This window comes from Notothenia rossii, assembly GCF_949606895.1.
Source record: "Notothenia rossii genome assembly, chromosome: 10".
Lineage (NCBI taxonomy): Eukaryota > Metazoa > Chordata > Actinopteri > Perciformes > Nototheniidae > Notothenia > Notothenia rossii.
Window position 1 is genome coordinate 46862805 of NC_136908.1, and position 22897 is coordinate 46885701.

General features: G+C 40.1%; 1 protein-coding gene across 1 annotated transcript in view; it reads left to right on the plus strand.

Annotated features, from left to right (window-relative positions):
- The window catches only part of exoc4 (exocyst complex component 4), a 115144-nt gene that overhangs the window by 18590 nt on the left and 73657 nt on the right, over positions 1 to 22897 (plus strand). The window contains exons 9-10 of the mRNA XM_079652853.1: positions 11662 to 11807; positions 12041 to 12129. Of these exons, the coding sequence (XP_079508979.1) occupies positions 11662 to 11807; positions 12041 to 12129 (235 nt within the window). The remainder of the gene's footprint in view (positions 1 to 11661; positions 11808 to 12040; positions 12130 to 22897) is intronic.

Sequence of the window (22897 nt, forward strand, 5' to 3'; positions counted from 1 at the left end):
TTAAAGATTGAACCCAAAAAAAGTTGTGAAAAAAACCTTTTAATATAATGTTTTTATCAAAGTATTTTGCAGTGGACATTTTTGTCTCAAATGACACATTTGCCTAGTCGATTTGTTACACAGTGAATTAAAGACCGATTTGAAAAATTAAAATTGGAATTCCAAAATAGATCGAGAAAATAGCCTTGTTACAAAAAAATTAGGCCATTTGCAACAACACAACCAAAGTTATTGCAAAATGAAAAGTGAAAAATGACCCATATGGACAAAAACGTCCACAGTGATACCGGAGGGTTAAGTGTTCATATAATAATTCAAGCACATGAAGGTTGTAGCGCTGAACATGGTTGTTTGTTTGGCCTCCGCTGGCTGGCATACCAACAGGGTTTTATATTCATCCACTGCCATGGTGATTTGTTCATCCTTGATTCATTTTCCATCCAGCCTTTGTCCCAAAACATTGATTTAATTCACCTTTCCTCATAAAATGAATAAAATAACAAATAAAGTAAATGAATCAGTGTAGGAACTGGCATTGATGTGATGAATGGCATTCACTCTGCAGTAAGAAGTAGCAACAGCAATAGACAGGGAAAGCTTGATTGCTTGGATTAATTTGAGGCTCTTTAATTGGCGTGTATTTATGCCGGGTTCTTGCTCCCTGCTCCCATTTGATTGACTGAGGGGTTGAGCAGCTGTTCGGTTGACCTATTCTGAATCTCAGAGGAGAATCTGTGGCAGTTGTTGCTCTCAAAGCGATCGTTGTCTGTGCAAACGCCTTTTCCCTAATGCTTCTTCACTGGGAGTTGTAATTTTTTATTTATCACATTTTTCTATGCAATTCTCATGTGTATATAACCACGTTTTAACAAGCAGAGGAGGTGCTTCTTTCTTCATTTGAACTGGCATTTCTAGTCCATCCATGACTAAGAGATTGTTTAAATAAACAAGATAGTTTCAACTTGTAATTTATTTTAAGGTGCTGATATAAATGTTTTGAATGTCACCATAGTTTTTGAGGGCAAGATCACAAATCAAATGTGTTCTTTAGCCCTTCTTTCTCTGCACAGACTAGTGTTTTTACTAATCAAAACAAATTCAATGAGAGAATGCTGTTGCCTAGTTAAATCAGATCTATTTCTAACTAGCGCACAACGGCTCGTCTGATTTAAATAACTTGAGTTTTTTCCTTCTGGCAAGTGTTGAGGTGTATGCATGTATGTTTCTGAAGGTGTGAACATGCATAGGCATGTACTTGAATAGCTCTGCTGTACGGGAGCAGCTATAGAAGGCATTAGGCCATTCCCCAGCATGCGATCGCTGCCAACACCCTGTTGCCAGGGGCTTCACTCGCCCGATGTGCGATAATGTAATCTCTTGATTAGAATACTCATTATGTGAAATGAGGTTTTCTTATTCACTCACTCGTGTTATTATTTCCTGACCGATTGTATCAATATGAAAGCCCCTCGTCCATCCCGCCCTCCCTTGCCGTTTCTCTCATCTCTTGCTTGTTCTTTTGCCTTTCTCTCCCACTCTCCAGTTCCATTTCCCTTCCTTCAGCATCGATGCTCCTGCCTCTGTATTACAGTCTCTCAATCTCCCGATACCTTGTGCATACCCCTTCTTGCTCCTTGTAATTTCCTTCTTCATCTCATTATCTTACCTTCTTTTTCTTGCACACACCCTTTTTCCCTCCTTCGTTTTGCCCACTCTGTTCTGGAGAGTCACATATCGGCAATGAGAGAAATTAAACTCCTACGGCTCCCACAGTGGCAAATTGTGTAAATCACTCATCATATCTTTAGCTCTTCAATGACTACTGTAACAGTGCTTTAATAATAAATATGCAATCTGAGTGATACAGAAAATGTAAAAGAAGTATCTTTTTTTCCCTTGTATAGTTGAATCCCTGTCTGTCTTGCACCTCTAACTTGTTGCATATCCATCTTTGACATATACAGAAACCTCTTGGTGTTTTTTTCCCACTTTGAGAGGTGGAGATACCAGGTTGAGCTTTCCACATGACATATCAGCAGACAGATACAAGAGCCGACAGAAACACAGGGTGCACCCGGTTACAAGGCCTTGGCAGAGAAATGCCGTTCATCAATGTGTGACTCAGGCCCAGTACGCTTAGAATGGGGAGTAGGTAAACAAACTTTTGAAAGTCAAGAATCCTGTAATGGTTCTAATCCTCATTCACAAATGCTGAGGGTGCTTCAGTGTGGAGTTATTGATCAAAAACATAAAGGACTGAAGGATCTGAGGATCAATATCCTGTAAGCAGTGTTGTAAGGCTACTTCATACATTTCAAACAGCTTTCTATAGAATGTGTGGATATCTATTGGTTATTCCCACACATTTTGAATGAACAGTTCTTAGTGTTCACCACTGCATGCTTTTGCAACTCTCTACCTCTATCCATGAGTGCATTTCCCATCATCTTCATCTTCCTCAAAGCTTTGTTATATCAAAGAAATCCCAGTGACTGGATTTGATCCATAATGATTAATTTGCTTCTCCTTCCTCAGTACTGTAGCACCTGACAGTCTGTCAGCATAGCAAGTTTAAGTTCATGTAAATATTAGATCAAAACAACATTTGGTGCCAAGCCAAGAAAATCCACAAGTTTCCTTTTAATCTTGAACAAGGCAGAAGTCACAATGCGTTTTCAGGTAATTGGATAACATAGTTAATCAAAGATCACAGTTCATAAACATCTCCATAAAATCTTTATTAAGACCAGCCAGTGGGAGTGTAATTTAATGTATATTAGTGTCTATATGAGTGTGTGTGACCACTGACGTCCGTCACCCTTTGACCTCGCCGACCGCTCGGTTTGAGGCGTGAGTTTGTTAATTAGCTCGGCATTTGCGCATTCTGCAAGGATTTGTGGCCGGGTGACTGCTTGCCATGTCCGCTGTCTGCTGCGAGCGTGTGACCAGAGTGCAAATCACACTTTTAATGAGTGGCTTCCTCTGAAGACAAGAAACTGTGTGTCTGAATTCAAAAATATGGATAGACACTGACTATCTGCCTTGTGACAAAGAAGAGATTTCTAGATCATTGAAACTTCAGCTGAGGAATCAAACATTTACTTTTTATTCTGTAGCAAAAGATAGAAAATGTGAAATGATTTGGCTCGAAATGAAGAGTACAATTTGAAAAAGCAAACTTTGATGAGATTGTCATTGAGTACGATTGGCTCTTAACAGGAAAGACCTCTCTCTACGGTACTGTGATTTGTCCTGCCTCTGTGAGAGCTTTAAAACATTGCTTTCATCCATTCTGAGCAGAAACATCTCATATTTCCTATATATGTATTGCTGATCCTTTCTCCTCCTTCTGTTTTTTTTATTCAGAAAAAAGTCTAATTTTGACTTCATAAATGAGTCATTTCATTGCCATAGATAAATCAAAGCAAAAGAGGGGTATTATGGGGGCACTAAAAAGTATATAAATATACGAGTGTCTTAAATATGCACTGCCTTCTATCGGCTCATCGACAGAGTGAAAAGGAGGTGAATTGAACTGCCAGAGAGCAGCCAGAAGACAATGATCTCTTTTAATTAGATATGAAGCAGAGACATTGCTACGTTGTTCTCGCCCAACATTTTAATCAATGTGTCACATTTATTTTGTCCTCCAAAGCGCTGTCGTATTTACATATCGCCGGAGCGCGCTGAAGTCTACCATCTCTTCTCTCTCTGCCCAACCCCCCATCTAAAATATACTAACTACATCGCTAAGAAACTGGAGACTTAATCAACGGCTCATATTTCTGCCATAATTTTCTTGACTTGTTGACACACTTTATGACTCTGTGCTGTGAAAGGGTACACAATCATGTCGTGTTCAGTGCAACATTATAAACTTAGGATATATCTTAAGATGCTTCTGGTCTGTGCATTTTCATTTTGTTTGACATGTTTTGCCAGATAATTAACTAATCTGTTACTAGCAGTGATGCCACATACTCTCACACTAAGTTCTGTTTTGATAGCAAATACAAAATATTAAGTGATCATATTTCACTTAAAACCATGCCTTATTACTTTATAGTTGCAATTAAAATAATGATGTAGATAGAGGCTATTCACTACAGTCTATCTCTGCAACATCCCTGAGAAATTGACTGACTTATAATGTAAACCAATTAAATGTGAAAAGTAATATTGCCAGGGCTGTATATACAGTGGAGCAAAAAAGTATTTAGTCAGCCACCAATTGTGCAAGTTCTCCCACCTAAAAAAGATGAGAGAGGCCTGTAATTTTCATCCTAGGTATACCTTAACTATGAGAGACAAAATGAGAAAAATAAAATCCAGAAAATCACATTGTCTGATTTTTAAAGAATGTATTTGCAAATTATGGTGGAAAATAAGTATTTGGTCACCTACAAACAAACACGATTTCTGGATCTCACAGACCTGTAACTTCTTCTTTAAGAGCCTCCTCTGTCTTCCACTTGTTAACTGTATTAATGGCACCTGTTTGAACTCGTTATCAGTATAAAAGACACCTGTCCACAACCTCAAACAGTCACACTCCAAACTCCACTATTGCCAAGACCAAAGAGCTGTCAAAGGACACCAGAAACAACATTGTAGACCTGCACCAGGCTGGGAAGACTGAATCTGCAATAGGTAAGCAGCTTGGTGTGAAGAAATCAACTGTGGGAGCAATTATTAGAAAATGGAAGACATACAAGACCACTGATAATCTCCCTCGATCTGGGGCTCCACGCAAGATCTCACCCCGTGGGGTCAAAATGATCACAAGAACGGTGAGCAAAAATCCCAGAACCACACGGGGGGACCTAGTCAATGACCTGCAGAGAGCTGGGACCAAAGTAACAAAGGCTACCATCAGTAACACACTACGCCGCCAGGGACTCAAATCCTGCAGTGCCAGACGTGTCCCCCTGCTTAAGCCAGTACATGTCCAGACCCGTCTGAAGTTTGCTAGAGAGCATTTAGATGATCCAGAAGAGGATTGGGAGAATGTCATATGGACAGATGAAACCAAAATAGAACTTTTTGGTAAAAAGTCAACTAGACGTGTTTGGAGGAGAAAGAATGCTGAGTTGCATCCAAAGAACACCATACCTACTGTGAAACATGGGGGTGGAAACATCATGCTTTGGGGCTGCTTTTCTGCAAAGGGACCAGGATGACTGATCCGTGTAAAGGAAAGAATGAATGGGGCCATGTATCGTGAGATTTTGAGTGACAACTTCCTTCCATCAGCAAGGGCATTGAAGATGAAACGTGGCTGGGTCTTTCAGCATGACAATGATCCCAAACACACCGCCCGGGCAATGAAGGAGTGGCTTCGTAAGAAGCATTTCAAGGTCCTGGAGTGGCCTAGCCAGTCTCCAGATCTCAACCCCATAGAAAATCTTTGGAGGGAGTTGAAAGTCTGTGTTGCTCAGCGACAGCCCCAAAACATCACTGCTCTAGAGGAGATCTGCATGGAGGAATGGGCCAAACTACCAGCAACAGTGTGTGAAAACCTTGTGAAGACTTACAGAAAACGTTTGACCTCTGTCATTGCCAACAAAGGGTATATAACAAAGTATTGAGATTAACTTTTGTTATTGACCAAATACTTATTTTCCACCATAATTTCCAAATAAATTCTTTAAAAATCAGACAATGTGATTTTCTGGATTTTTTTTTTCTCATTCTGTCTCTCATAGTTGAGGTATACCTAGGATGAAAATTACAGGCCTCATCTTTTTAAGTGGGAAAACTTGCCCAATTGGTGGCTGACTAAATACTTTTTTGCCCCACTGTGTGTATATATATATATATATATATATATATATATATATAATCATTCTATGCATTTCACATATTTTATAGGAGTGTATCCATATAAACACTATTCAAAGTCGTCTTTTATTTCTATTCCCTTTTGTTTTAAACAATGAATACACCTCGAATTGTTTTCACATCAAACACGCATGGTAGGGACACAGCAAGGACACAGAGAGAAATGAAATGGGTTTGTGCGAACAAGCAGGCGCATCTTCCTTTCCTGCGACAACAAGATATCCTTCAAAAGATTGACTAGATGTGCTGCACTCCAGGTGGGAACCCCCACTGGTTAGCGGTAGTGGTGTACTTTGGGAGTAGTTGTGGCTGGAGCTCTGTCAGAACTTGTGAAGGTTATTGAAGTTTCTGGAACACAATCAATACAGGGGGTGTATAAAGAACACTTTATTTGATGGCCAAGGACACTTTGGGCTCTCACTTCAAGCTAGCAGCGAGGGATATCAGTCAATATGTTTTGTGACAAGACACCAGCCAGGGGATTTAATGGGAAAACAGCCAATTTCAATGAAGCCTTGAGAACAGAACAAAGTGTTGAGTTGTTCTTACGGCTGCTTTTAAGACGCTTTTAAGACTTAATAAGAAGGAAAACAAAAGGAAAGAAAAAATAAAGCGATATTTATTTCTTCAATTTTAGACAATGGACTGCTCAGTTCATCGAGCGGCAAGTGCTCACCTGTTCAGCTTTGAGTGGTGCCCTCTTAATTGGCTCGATTGGTTGGGTTTAAGGCCCTAATGGACATAATGGAAATACATTTGATTCTGGGTGAGATCAGTTAGGAAGAAATTAGTGCGAGTGCTGAAATGAATGATAAACGCACAATTCAAATTTAAGCTTTACTCCTTTTAATTTTGGAGAAGAACTTAGCTCAGCCAGATGGAATGATTTAAGTTTTGGAAGAGACCCAAGTCACTCAAGAGCCAAAATATGTTTGATGTTTGGTCGAATTACATGAAATAGTTATGGTGGAAATACTTAGGAAAGAAACATGAGTTTTGCCCTTTACACACATACTGTACACCACCAACATGCACCGACACTCAAGTTGTTGAAGCGTGGTTAGTATCTGGTGTGAAGAGCCATTTGCCCCAAGTCTCACATCTGTACATAGCACCTTTTATTTATCCACTATTTCACTTATTTGCCCATGCATATTGATTTTTAGGGAATTCCGGCAGTTAATTTCCTCCTCTCCATTTTCTCTAACAACTCTGTAACCTTTTCATGGAAGTTACAGTAGAAGTTCTCTTAACTAATGTGGCATGGAGATACTGTTTTCGCTAATTATCAAGATGCATATATACTGAAGAAGATGCTTTAAAGATCTCTTGATGTCTAAACACCAGTTGAACTGTTGAAACAAAGATGAAAATGTTTCTTTTTGGCACTAATTTGTATTCCTGTAATAGCAGAGCCAGGTATCTCAAATATGGTCAATCTAAATTAGATATAGCTGCTGTTTGGATCTGGTTTCTGGGGGCCATCTCTAATGAATGCTTTGGCCGCAGCCACTGACAGAATGTCTTGTTACCTCTGTCCTTTCCTTTTGTGTCCTTATTGTCACCTATATACAGTTGTCTAATGTCTTCAACTTTGGTTAATTTCTTATTTTGGTCACTTTCATATCTTTGAAACAGAATTCTCTTTGTACTCTTGACTTTTTTTGTAATCAAATTCCTTTTTTTATTACTTTCTGAATTTACACAAGTAGGATATTTGACTCTGAAAGAGTTAATGGATTACTAGCCAAATGAGATAGTATTTTTGCTGCATGATTTCCTGCTATGTTTGGAACATTTGATGCTAGGCAACTAATCTAGCGTGTGCCTTGTTTGCATTGAGTGTAGTGTGTGATTACTTTTAACGTTGGTAGATATTAGTTTGCTATTATTGAAAGGTACTTTATAAGAGCTCTTGACAGGAAGTAGTGATCACTCCCCAGAGTGCTCATATAACTACTCAAGGATAATTGACTTCAAGAAAACAATGACTTAAGAAGTTGCTGTAATTATAAAACTTCTAAAAAGAAACGTACCTGAGAAGCCTTCTTGACAACCAAGGTTATTTTTTCTGAAATTGCTCTGTTATTCTTGCTAATTAGTTTGCATCGTGCACAATGAGATTGAGATATATGTAATCCTTGTCATCTAATCCACTTGTAACGAGGGAAAGCACACATTATCAGTAGTTAGGCTTTTAAATAAAGTAACGTTTTAAGAGTCAAGGTAGTGCTTGTTATTGACGCAGCTTTGTTGATTTGAGGTGAAAAACGTCTGCCCTTGCCAAAATTAGCTAGAGATTCCTAAGTAGAGGAGGGGAAACCAACCTTCTTTTTAACTTCACTTAGTCTGTTAATTTGAACAGTTCGATTGAACTTGTGTCCTCTCTTTGTCTACCTTATTTCCCTGCTTTTCCGTTTTCTCTTTAACATTCTGTTCAGTGTCCATTCTCCTATAATCCTTTGCTCTTTCCATTCTTCAGAACTCCACCTTTATCTCTTCTTCCGTGTTACGTTCTGCCTCCCATCCTTCTCTCCCGCTATCTTTCTCTCTGTTCTAGCAGTCCAGTTAATTGCCTCCAAAGTTCGCTCTGTCTCTGGGCTAATGCAATTTAAGTAGGGTCGGAGCCCCTTCATCAGCCCAGCGCTGGCATTTCATTAAGTCTACTTGGGCGTTAGCTTGCAAGCAAGTGGGGGTTTTGCTCCATCGGCTCATCATTAGTAATTAATACACTGATAGGATTAGCTGCAGCATGAGGCTAGCGACAAGTGGAGGCCCTGGTGTTGCCAGTGTGAGAGGGCGTGTGTGATATGGCCTCCAGCGCTATGTGGGAAGTAGTCGGAGGGTAATTAAATGTTTGGTGGAAGATTGTGTGTGTACTTGCTTACCGGTATTTACATTTATGACCAGTTGCTATAACACCACACTCCTTTAACTTCATATCACAAGTGAACAATTGCCTCTAAATGCACAATTTGATTTCATTTTCAAGCAAAAACATTCCACAAGATACCTGCTTTTGCATTACTTTTTCATGCCCGGGCACATGCATGTATGTTCATGTGTGTGCACTTTAATTAACATCATCCTACCATGTGGAGGCTTTCCCATGCATGACGGCGAGGGAGCTCTCCGCAGCGTTAATTACATCATTACGGTCGAGATGGATCTCCATCTGCTCGGCCATTACTCCCGTTCCATTCTGGGCTGACCCACACCGCGCCTCAGAATTAGACACACACAGGCTAAATGGCCCTGCTAAATTATGAAGCCATTAGATATGGAAGGCTATTTTAGAGCATATGTATTCACACAGAGAGAGGAAGGAAGAGGGGAGAAGAGAGAGAAAGAGGAGGATGAACTGAGGTAGACGGAGCAACAGAGAGAAAATAGAAATGTGGGAAATGAGAGATGAAGCACTAAGAGATTTTGAAAAATGAGATCCAATGAAGGCAACATAGGGAATGTTCGGATAGAATGATAGAGTAGAGGAAGTTAACTTTCTCTGCCTGGCCACAGATTCAATGTGCTTGTCCTCAGCTATTGTTAGAAATTGATAAGATTTTCATGAAGCATAGGACGTTGATGGATTTCACCATGGTTCATGCAGACAGGTCAGGGAAATGGTAGACAAGAATTTGTACTCCAGTCATCAAAAGGCTTTGTTCCATCTCAAAGTTCGGTGTTTCTTTTAGTTTTTTAGAAAAGGCTTTGTGAATACATTTATTGTGATACTGCGCTACTACGCCACAAAATAAAAACACCTGTTGCTAGAGAGGTCCATACCAAACCTGCTACTGTAGATATATTTACCTCTGATGAAAAATAGTTTGTCCTAGTTTTTCATTAAATGTTAATGAGAATGGAAGAATGATTCAGCAAATGTTCTTAGAACAAACGACAAAATTAAATGGCAACTTAACGCTTGTATCAGTAATGTGGCACAAGAACTGTTAGAAAATAACAAGTTAAATGTTTTTTTATAAAGCTGATAATCCAAGCATTTAAATAACAAAGAACAGGTTTCCAATTTCATACAGCAATGATATTTAAACATGACGAAGAGAGATACTTTGTTTGGCACTGAGTTAAAAAAAGATAGGGTATAATCTGATGGTAAATGTATATAAATGTTATTTTAGCTATACTCTAGAACAGGGGTTCCCAAAGGTTTTCACGAGTGGGGGTCGCGAGATGATTACAAAATAAAATCAATTTTTTAAAAATTATTATTATTAATAACGGTTATTTAGACATTTTTCAGGGGCGGACTAGCCATCTGTATAAATTCCCCGCAGCGAGGCTCCCCCGTTGACAATCCACTAGCGCAGTGTTTCTCAAACTTTTTCATACCAAGGACCACTTAACCAATAAAAAAACACTCACGGACCACCGAACAAATATCCCAAAACAATAGGCCTGCTTACCACTCCAACACTACATAACAGCCTAATAATGACAGCTTAACCTTCTCTACATCGTCTCGTTCACACAATAAATCAACAATACAAATACAACTACAGAGTATTTAAGCCTTTTGTTCAAATGCGATTTAAAATGCTCACAGGTTTTACACCTCTTATGAAATGTAGACTACCTTTATTGCGGAGTTTATGTCCGAGCCAACAGACTCACAGATCGTTGGCTACTGAGAGATATGCAAAATACACCGCATGTAGTACGACACAAACATCCACTGTGGATTTTCAAAACAAAATAAAGTAAAACTATGGTAGTAGGCCCAAGTTTAGCTCTCTGAGGTCTAAGCCATATTTTCACATGTTAGGCTCGTCTGAGCTTTTTTTGTAAAAATGCTTTTAAAACATGAACCTTGGTGACCATTGGGCTGGCCTGCATGGTCTGCCTACAAAACAAAAATAAAAAAACGTTTATGCAGCCCCAACAACAGCCTCTGATCATCAACAGACTTCATGGAAAGTTTCATTGGATGCATATATTAGATAATAATCTCTATCTCACTCCTAAAACATCTAAATCTACTTTCATCATGAATAAGTGTTCATAAAATACATCCATTGTTTGTTTTATATGCTTCTTGAAATCCTAAAAACACATCGTTTTTCTAGAGCAGATTGCAAATCGCCTGAAAATGGTATAAACAAGTGGCAACACGTGTGACGAAGGTGTTGCGCTGGGCTATATCATGCAATCGAAAGTGAAACTTAAGCTGAGATATTACGGATATTCCCGCGAGAGTAATAAATAAATAAATTCACTAGCACCCCCAGCAGGCCTTTGGTTGATCAAAGTGATCATGAATATATGATAGGTGAACCGAGCAGGCAGGTTGAGCTTACAGGATATGAATGTTAATGGGGGCTTTAAAGCAATTAATGAACTTGAGTACTCCATGTGATGAATTAGGGACCACCATTAAAAAAGCTTCAGTGAATGACACCGTATTTGACAGTTGAGATTAATGTATTGTAGTTTGTTGTGATTTGCTTTTGAAATATCCAATAATGTTTCAGTGGTTCTTTTATTTGTCTCTTCCCAAATCAAAAGATAATTTACAATAAATTGGACATCTTAGGTGTTTTAACTTTAAAGCAAAGTCTCACCAACATAGAGTCTCCTATAAAACATTTATTCCTGTTAGCTTCAAATTGTTGGCAGAAAAAAAAAAAACAGCCATGAGAAATGTTTTGTCTATCTTACAAAATTGCACTTAGGAAGCACTTAGTCTGAACATGGGAAGATTGAACCCTCCTATGTGACCTTGCTCAAGAACAATATCCCATTAAAACTGAGCTGCTTCTTATTTCCCTGTTTTGACCCGGCCCTCTGTTTGTTGTTCAGGTTCTGCTGATGGAGTATCTGGACGTGAAGAACAGCCGCAGCGCCACGGAACCGTCGGCTCAGCTCTCCTACGCCAGCACCGGCAGTGAGTTCGCTGCCTTTTTCTCCAAGAAGAAGCCACAGCGGGCCAAGCAGTCGCTCTTCAAGTAAGGATCACATCCTTCTCTGCCTTGTGCTTCACCAAATATTACAAAAATGAAAATAATATATAACCTTCCATGTTAGAGAAGTGAAATTTGAAATCTCTATAAATAAAATATTTGTCTTGACTTGACTTTGGTCTGTCTCAAGGCCATTAGATTCCTTTTTACAGTTTCCTGTTCCACGTTGTACTGCTGTGCCGTGTTCCCACTTGTTGAACTCTTTGTGTGTTTTGTAGGTTTGAATCTTCTTCCCATGCCATCAGCATGAGTACCTACTTGAGAGAGCAGAGGCGAGAACTCTACAGCAAGAGTGGAGAATTACAAGGTGAGGAAGAAGGATACACTGAGGGTAGAGAAAGTGGGGGGGACAAAACACTACCAAACAGCTGGATTGGCGAAGTGAAAACGAGTGGGAGGACGATGAGAGGAAGGGGAGATGATGGAGCAGAGGAATGTGTGAAAAGTATTGACAGAAGAGTGAAAAAAGGAAAGAGTAACCTGACAGAGAGGGGAATACACCGGGCAGAGTTTGATGTGTGTGTTGAATAAAGCAGGAGAGAAAAGAGCAGCTGGAACACAGTGCCAAGGTTGAGGTCGGGTACAAATGAATAAAGGGAGGTAGGGATCGAGGTTAGAGGCGTAAGAAAAAACCCCTGAGTAGAAAGAAATGGAGACCTTTAAGCCAACTGAACAGAAAGAAATAATGGGTAAAGGCAGATTGATGCAGAGATTGTTAAAAGATGGCAAGCAGGAGGTGTCTTTTCGCCTTCAGGAAGGAGACTGGGAAAGGGGTGTGGAAGGATCCAGCGAGAGAGTGATGGAGGGATTTGGGGGAGAGTGGGGAGAGCAGTATAACAAAAGGTGGAGATAGCACCGGCGTGTTGCAGGTCGAGTATTCCACTCAGGAAAAGAAAGGGGGACAACAGGATTGTCGAGAGGAAAAGGGCGATAGCGATAGAGATTGACGAGAGGCAGAGAGCAGGGTGACTTTGCAGAATCCGCCTACAGGGAGAGGCCTTGAGAACCACACACACACACACACACACACACACACACACACACACACACACACACACACACACACACACACACACACACACACACACACACACACACACACACACACACACACACACACACACACACACACACACACACACACACACACACACACACACACACACACACACACACACACACACACACTAGCAGAGTGAGTGAGCTGCAGACCCTGGAGAGCCTAAGCAGTTCTAACGCTCGTACTTCTTCGAGCGTCTGCTCTCTGTTTCTCTGCCTATGACCTTGAGGTTTCAATCAGCAGTGCCTGACAGCGCTGTTTGTCTGCTACTATTCGTGTTTTCACACCGAACTCCTCGTTGACATTGTTTGGATAAATAGTAAAGGTAGGAAATGGAAATAACTGCAAAGTGCTTTTAATCCTTTTTGCTTTTAAAGTACGATTCCATAACACAATAACAACTGTGACAAAATCTGCATATCTCATTATGACTATTTAGGGGTAAATAATGCAGTTTTGATTAAGATTCCTCTTGGTATTTGACAAAAAAATAAGCAAAGAAATGACTCGACTATCAATTCTAAAAGGCATTTCATGCAGTTCTTTTATAGTTTTGACAAAAAAAGGCACTCCTACAGTAGCTGTTCTGTAAATGTATGCAAAATGTTCTGCCTCGGCTCCCCCGGCACAAAGGGAACAGCATTGATTAACTGTGGATAAAGGAAAACCCCAAATGGTCTTCAAATAACAGCGCACTTTTTTTCCTCCTCCATCTGTCGGCGCCTCAGAAAGAAATGGGGAGAAAAAACTATTTTTTTTTGACTGGCTGAATGCCTCCGAGCGTTTATAAGAAGATGAGATTTCTGTGGGCTTTCATTTCACCTGTCACAATGCGTCGCACCGGACACAAGCCTAGGCCGGGCCCTGAATGGCTGCAAAGAGATTGAAAGAGTAAGAAATCATTTAGAAAGTGAAATAAGTCGACTGTGATGGAGGGAGGTGGGACGAAGGAAGGAGGAGGGAGGGAGGGAGGGAGAGAGAGAGAGAGAGAGGAAGGTTAAAAGTCATTGTTTTCATCAGGGTCCAGCGAAGAAGCCATTAAGAGATTTCTGAAGGAAGAAATTAGAAAAATATGTATTGAGACTGTGTGGAAGGGACTTTTTCTCTCTCTTCAAATTAAACTTACTGTAGGGAGGAAGGGGGAGGAAAAGAGTTAGGAAGGGGCGATTGAGTTGATGAGTTCTTCTGGCTGTGGGATTACTCAACACTTAAAGCTTAGTCATGTGTGTCTCTTCTCTCTCCACTCTGAGTTTCCTAAACTCTTTTTTCCTCAACGGTCTGCTTCAAGTCAATAAAGTTAATAACTCTAATTTAAACCAACACAGCCTCGGAAATAACAATTTGATTGCTCGTTTTAAATCTAGCTATGCACCGCTTCAAAGAGAAGAAAAATGGCCATGCCCGGAAAAGAGTTAAAGTCAGAAATACAGATGCAACAACGCTCTTTGTGCTGCGTCTTTGTTCAGTTTCCCATCTCTTTGTGGTAAGAATCACAGCAGCCGCAGTTGTACAGAATGTGTAATGATTGTGTAGCATATCTAGAGTCCCATATCTCTAATAGGCTTGAAATTAATCTGTAATATCTGTAATTTATGTCCCCCGAGTGTTATAAGGATTCTCCATATATCATTACACGCATGCTGACAGCTATACAGGGACATAGGCACATGCCTCATATACACATGCAAACACACAGGCACTTAATTGCTTGCTTCCTCCATTGGAGCACGTCTCGTACGCTTCAATTAATCCAATGCTTCATCTAAAGACTTTATTACAGCTCCATATGCAGCCACATCTGGAATGTGTGTTGGTAGCGTATGCAGTGAGACCCCCAGCTACAGCATGTGCATAGTGTTCATATTTACAGCAGAACCTCAGCTATCTATCTGCTTGAATGTGTATATAGGGTTTGTGGGTGTGTTTGCATCCTTGGCAAACCAGTACTTTAGAATCACAGAACCCTATCCAGATTCAATCACAGTCCCTATGAATAAACTATAAAAATAAAAATGTTTCTAGCTGTGTGTTACCATGCCCCCCCTTTCCTCTGCATGTTTCCCAACCACAAGACTTTTACATCTCCTGATATTGTATCGCCTCTCTGTCTTGTGTGTATGAATCAGAGTACCCCAGTGGTCACCTGGGAGGTGAAGTGAGAAAATATCTCAATAACCACTGCAGTGTTGCACCAAGCCGAGTCAGTAATGCATTTACAGCCTTTTTAAAGAATATTATTTCTCTTTGTGTTGCATCCTTTCATTGTGTTTTGTGCGATATTGCCTTGCCCTGGGGCAGGTTTGAAGTGACACCCCCACCATGTGACAGCCGTACACAAAGCCTGCCTATCTCCACACGCTTGCCCTGGATATGCACGTAAACAAACACACACTCTATAGACTTCCCCCTTTTTCCTTCAGGCATACAGTGTATAGATATTTTCCCATTCCCAAATCTGACCTCCCTCCACTTCCAAGATGTATTCATAATCAACTCGGTTGCAAATCAATTTCCCACATTACCTGTTTCCTTTTGATACTCAAATGGACTTGTTTACACTGCGTCCAGCAAACAAAAGAATTCCCTGGCTGAGGCCCCTACGCTATAGAAATCTAGTTACAAACAAACACTTTCTGCCCACACCTTTATACCTTAAGAGAAAAAAACAAACCTATGCTATGTTAGGGGCTTCTTGTTTATGTATAAAAGAATCATGTTCCCCTGAGAGAGGGAAGGACATGGAGGGGAAGAGGAGGAAGAGAGCCGCTGCCGGGGGAAACCAGAAGTGGTGTTCCCTGTCAAGCGGAGTTGTACACGTTAATGGGGAGGGGAGGGAAAAAAGGTGCAAATGGAAAAATGTCTAGTGGGAGACACGGGTGGAGGTGATGGTGGGTGGGATATCAGGGGTGGGGCTAGCAGATGTTAGTAGTCACGTGTTCATAGAAGTGTGCATGAGTGAAAACTGAAATAGCACAATGGCATGCTCCTGCAAAACGATGTGCGATGTGACACAAACTGGAAACGTGATTGCCGGGGGTGTGGTATTATGTTTAGGGGAAAGACCGTTTCAAAAAAGCTTGGACATTTCAGAATGGGGATGGGGTCATTAGATGAAGCTTTGACCAGACATATCCCCGCAGAAAAAAACAAACCCCCACATTTTCATTTAGAGGGCCCCTCGAGAAAAAAATGATTTTTGTTTTCTAACCACATTCAACGCCCACTTTTAGTTCCTCACTCTCTTTTTTTATGGTATAATCACTGACTTGCCTCTTTAATAATTATTTTTCCAATCACTCATCCCCTGCATTTGTTTTCGGACTTCAAGGATAATGGCTGTGATCAATACTTGACTTCCGCTGACCTTGCAATTATAATTTATCATATTCATAAACGAGCCTGAGATGGAAGTGGTGAAAACGTCAATAATTATTAAAGGATTATGGCGCTGGAATGTCGAAGACTCCAGCTAAGCCGTATGCTATGCCTTGCATTATTATATATATTTTTCTTCTTCTTGCTTTCTTGCTCTGTCAATATGTTTAAAGTTCATCTTGTTTTTCTCGTGCGGGTGTATGCTTAGGTCTCCTTACATGAAAGAACTAATAAAGGACTAAAAACAGATCATAAGCAAATTAAATCAAGTCAAAGTAAGTTGTAGGTTCATATAGACTCACCATAAGTAAACCGACAAATTATTTAATTAAATGTAACATTTAAATATTATGGTTCTATTAAGAATTAAGAATTAAGGTTAAAAGTTCATTAGAGACACTTTTTATCAAGGGTGCTTAGTTATTAGTTCTTGTCTGAGCAAACATATTTTACTTAACCACAGAGCTGGATTTCTTTTAAACTGATTACATTTCTACATTTCTAATCCTCAGGCCGTTCTAAACTCTATATTACATCATGTGTGCTTTAAAGGGAAGATGATTTACTATTTTCATAACCCTTACTGTATGTCCCCTTAAAACGTTTTTGCAACAGATTGAATTTAAAAGTCATAAATTATATAAAGGAGGTTATATTATATTCAGAAATAATTCAAAACTTTTAGTAAGTTTCTCCAAAACTTCAGGAAAATGATCCTGGTCTCAAAATGTTAAAGAATTATGGGACATTTGCAAGAACACTCTTACACTTTACCATAGTGAAACATTTTATTCACATGTCTTACCTCAATGGGAAGAATGTGTTAAAAGGGTTTTATATATACAAAAATATCAGGTTCACCATTTCATTTTTTACATTTGTCCTTTACAGTAGATGGCTGTTACTCATGATGTAACATTACGTTGGAAGCAAAGTGATGTAGAAAGGGCACATGTCACGTCAATGACTGATGAGGGTTTTCATAGTGGCCACACAGTGTGTGTCTGTGTACCCTACGTGAAGTATGCATGCCAGGTCACGTCATAAGTGACATGTCCGACATGCTGTAATTGAATGACATGTTGTAGCCGAGTCTTTACTCCTGTACACCGCAGGAATGCCACTAGCAAATTACATGTTTCCCTTCTTGCACAGGTGCCAGACCTTAATAAATCACTTTGTTCCAGCAGCGACATAACTGGGTTTGTAGATAAAAATGCAAGGTACCTCTGTTACCTGACAGGCTATTACTGTGAAAAGCCTTTATTTGTGTTCAGCATGAAAGCAAATATGGAGCATATTGTGGGAAAAAAACACAGGCACACATACACACACTGCTGCAGATGTCTTTGCTTTCAGTAGGTATTTGCACGTTAGCTTGGGCTCATCATGTTCAATTTGCTCCAACATAGATTTCAGCAAGGTTGATTGGTTCAAACACTAGAGATACGATTCCCCTCTCCTCCTTTCTTAAGTTTCTTAAGACACACACACACACACACACACACACACACACACACACACACACACACACACACACACACACACACACACACACACACACACACACACACACACACACACACACACACACACACACACACACACACACACACACACACACACACACACACACACACAGTGTTGGATTCTCATCTGCCGTGGGACCAGTGATTGGATTAGAGTAGCTCTGGTGCTGAAATTAGAGTGGAACATGCAGACAGTGGAAAATGCTCTGTGGCTTGAAATAATGATATCAGGATTTGACTGTATTGTACGTCACCAGGACCCTGGTTAGGAAGATAGAAGCATGATAATGGAAAATACATAGCAGACTGTTATTTAAAGACGGACTACAGTTGCCAGCATTTGACTCACTGTTATTATGTCATTTATTAACATTTGTGAACCGAGGGAAAGCGCAATCATGGCTCTTTACATTTGGACGCAACATGAGTCATAGATAATTATCCAAACAAAAGCCAGCAACACCTGCTGGAAAAACTTGGTACAAACCCAGGAGCAAAACTGGATGTCAACCAAAATCCCTCTTCCATTAACCAAAGCACTTCCACCTTAGACACTGCATGCATGTCTCATACACTTACTCTATCCATGCAATAATAGCATTTCAACTTAAATAGCTGACAAAGTTGACAAATTACTGACGTTATTCGAACTAGAAGGTCAAACTAAAGTTTGTATTTTAAAATATGAAATGTGTTTATTTCACTTCGGTATGTTTGTTGACACTGCTAACACTTCTATTGTTGCATGTGATATTGGCTGTGAGTTTCTTTGTGGATATATTTGTTTAATATCGATAAAAACAGTTTGATGTCATTGTCCAAAAGTGTGCACATAAATATCACTGTCGGAAACCGGACAAAGGATTATTCACTCGGTGCTTTTTATTGTGTCAAAAAAGGGCACACTACCACAAAAAATAAAATAATCCAAGAAATTTGAATCTCATTGCCAAACATCAGATATGACCAATGCAAATTATAGTAAAGCTGTGAAATCCAAATGTAATCTTTGCATAAAGAAAAGTTTTATCTCACTATGACCGTCTGAGATAAACATAAACATTGCTAAAGTCAGTGTTTTGACGCGATAGATTTTGAGCGTGGCGTGCAGGAGGAATAGAAACGACGTGGGGATGCAGAGGACAACAGGAGGAGAATAGAACAAGGCTGTAATAGTTTACACAGTGCAGACATTTAATCAGAGGGAAAGAGCTTGGTGTATTTTCACAACCTGAGGCTAATTTTAATCAGCATTGGTCTTGTCATTATTGGCGGCTTTGTCTGTCACCTCTGTGTTTACTTTTAATCTCAGACCTGCTGATTGGAGAAGATGGAGGGATGGACAAATGGAAAAGGGAGGGGGTGAGGGAAGGAGAAGGGCAAGTGGGACACGGGCTGTAGAGGCCTTGGCACCTGCATCTTAGCAGCTTGACTGGCAGCCTGACAGATAAACACTCACCTCTCGCTTACCCAGCATTCCGGTAAAGAAGAGGGTGTTCAATGTGCTGTTTGATTCCCTGCTGGGTCCAATCAGAGATGTGATGAAACGTAGTTTTATGGCCGATTACTTCTCCTGGTCTTTATCCACACACACATACACTCACATGCATGTGCTCTATCACTCAGAGATAATTCTTTGTTATGTTTGACAGATTCAAGACACCATGGCAGTAAAGAGTGTTTTATCACCCTTGATGCTCAGAGTGAGCGAAGTGATGGTGCTTTTCCTTAACATTTTACAAAATTAGACTCGGAGGAACTGTTTCTGTGATAGGAGCTGTTAAAGAAATACCTTTATGTTTTTAGTGAATATTTTATCGCCTGTAACTTGTGTCTTTAATAATGTTACTTATGTTTTATAACACATTATTCCTGGAGGTGTTGTTGACTGTCAGGACTGGTGTGCCATTTTTCAGGGTAGTAATGAAAAATACCTGATTTTTTACCCTTGGTAATTACATACATTACATTACATTGCATTTAGCTCACGCTTTTATCCAAAGCGACACAATAAGTGCATTCGACCAGGAAGATACAACCTTGAAGAAAACAGAATCATATAAGTACATCAGGTTTCATAGAGCCAAACATTTCAAGTGCTACTCAACTGGCTTTAGACAAGCCAGCCCTTTGTTAGTATATAAGTACTTTGTTAGTAATTCTGTCGCTCGAAGTGGAGTCTAAAGAGATGAGTTTTCAGTCTGCGCCGGAAGATGTGTAAGCTTCTGCTGTCCTGATGTCAATGGGGAGCTCATTCCACCATTTTGGAGCCAGGATAGCAAACCCACGTGTTTTTGCTGATGGGAACTTGGGTCCCCCTCGCAGTGCCCCGTTTGGCTGATGCAGAGCGGAGTGCACATGCTGGGGGTGTACGGTTTAACCATGTCCTGGATGTAGGAAGGGCCAGATCCATTCGCAGCATGGTACGCAAGTACCAGTGTCTTGTAGTGGATTCTAGCAGTTACCGGAAGCCAGTGAAGGGAGGAGCGGCGTGGTGTGGAATAATTTAGGAAGGCTGAAGACCAGACGAGCCGCTGCATTCTGGATGAGCTGCAGAGGTCGGATGGCACATGCAGGTAGACCAGCTAGGAGGGAGTTGCAGTAGTCCAGGCGTGAGATGACGAGAGCCTGGACCAGAACCTGCGTTGTTTTCTGGGTCAGCTGGGGACGTATCCTTATAGAAATATATTGTAGGTTAATTGGTCCACTTCTACGTTCCTGACTGAAAAAGATTTGATGGTTTATTAAGACATTTTCTACATACAGTTGCAAGAAAAAGTATGTGAACCCTTTGGAATTACCTGGATTTATGCATAAGTTGGTCATAAAATGTGTTCTGATCTGCACGTTTGAAGTTTGCAAAAGAGCACCTGGATGTTTCACAGCACTACTGGCAAAATATTCTGTGGACAGATGAAACCAAAGTTGAGTTGTTTGGAAGGAACACACAACCCTATGTGTGGAGAAAAAAAGGCACAGCACACCAACATCAAAACCTCATCCCAACTGTGAAGTATGGTGGAGGGAGCATCATGCTTTGGGGCTGCTTTGCTGCCTCAGGGCCTGGACAGATTGCCATCATCGACGGAAAAATGAATTCTCAAGTTTATCAAGACATTTTGCTGGAGAACTTAAGGCCATCTGTCCACCAATTGAAGCTCAACAGAAGATGGGTGATGCAACAGGACAACGACCCAAAGCACAGAAGTAAATCAACAACAGAATGGCTTCAACAGAAGAAAATAGGCCTTCTGGAGTGGCCCAGTCAGAGTCCTGACCTCAACCCAATTGAGATGCTGTGGCATGACCTCAAGAGAGCGATTCACACCAGACATCCCAAGAATATTGCTGAACTGAAACAGTTTTGTAAAGAGGAATGGTCCAAAATTCCTCCTGACCGTTGTGCAGGTCTGATATGAAACTATAAGAAACGTTTGGTTGAGCTTATTGCTGCCAAAGGAGGGTCAACCAGTTATTCAATCCAATGGTTCACATACTTTTTCCACCCTGCACTGTGAATGTTTACAGCGTGTGTTCAATAAAAACATAAAAACATATAATTGTTTGTGTGGTTTTAGCTTAAGCAGACTGTGTTTGTCTATTGTTGTGACTTAGATGAAGATCAAAACACAGTTTATGACCAATTTATGCAGAAATCCAGGTAGTTCCAAAGGGTTCACATACTTTTTCTTGCAACTGTATATCCACTCTCCCTAGAAGATCATTTCAACAGAATTTGATGACTTCAGACCCCGTTTTTATCTCTTCTTAGCTACGGTAGGTAGGTTTTAGGTTTTGCAATGGCTCTTTAGTGTTATTTATGTGAAAAGGAGAATCTTGATTATTTCACCAAGTTTTGGAAGACTGCATACAGTTTGTTTCAATTGCCACCATTTGCTAACAGATTGAAATGTTACTGTCCTTTCTGAAGTTTGAATGTCAAACGACATACATTTCCAGCTATTCAAATCCCCCCCCCCCCCCCCCCCCCCCCCCCCCCCCCAAGTCTTCATAGTGTCTTCAGAGAGACATTCCACCAAAAATAATATTCATTCTGCTACTGAAGTGCATTGTTGTCATACCACCAGTGGCAGATGTGCATTCATTAAACTCAAGACCATGGAGACTCATTGCGTGCCACAGTGGGGCTTTTAATTATTAATCCAGCTCAATTTACACCTGAATTTATTTATACTATTATTTATTTATACTGTTTATTCTCATCAGAGGTGGGTTAGGTGTCCTGGTTGGTGGAGCAGCAATACCATCCCATCAAATTAATTTTAATAATAGAAGGCTCTCATTAAGACTCAATCAGACATGAAGACAGTCTGAGTGGAATAGGATGCCTGGAATTGACCAGAGTCATACATTATTGACATAGAAATCACTTTTATTAGATCAGCAGGTTAAAACTGTGAATATGCAGCCGGCTGCCAGTATGATACTGTCACAAGCATACACACATTTAAATGTGTCTGAGTTTAACACAGAGAACATTACCGGAATTGATCACACCAAAAACTAATTTTCATAGCATAACAGCTAGAGACAAATGAGGCTATTGAGGTTGAAAATTGGATTATTCTCCATGTTGCTTTCCATTCGCACAATTTAGCATGGAATGTGCAGTGCTGGCTAATGGCACAGAGTAAGGGCTTTAATCAAATGAGTTGCACAGACATTTTATAGGCTAACAATGAATACTGTAGAGAAATCTCCATATTGCAGAATCCTACCTGTCAAATATCAATTGAGTGTATTTTTTCATCTACCATATTTTTTAAACAAAACCACCACAAAAAAATGTAAAAGGATAACAATGAAGACAAATATCTATATAGACATGATTGTATATCAACGTTAAACATTATCATAAATACAATTTATATGGAGAGATGATTAATAGCGAGAACAAAAATATACATCATTTTACAAAGACTAGTGAAGAATGCGTCATACTGAAAACATATAGTTATACAATCAAGACAAGTTTTATATATTTGTACAATACACCGAAATATCATTGAATTATCATAAATTGTGACATATTTGGTAAAACATGTACCTCAAGTAGGGCATTATGAGTTGTTGGACTAGCCTCAGTCCTT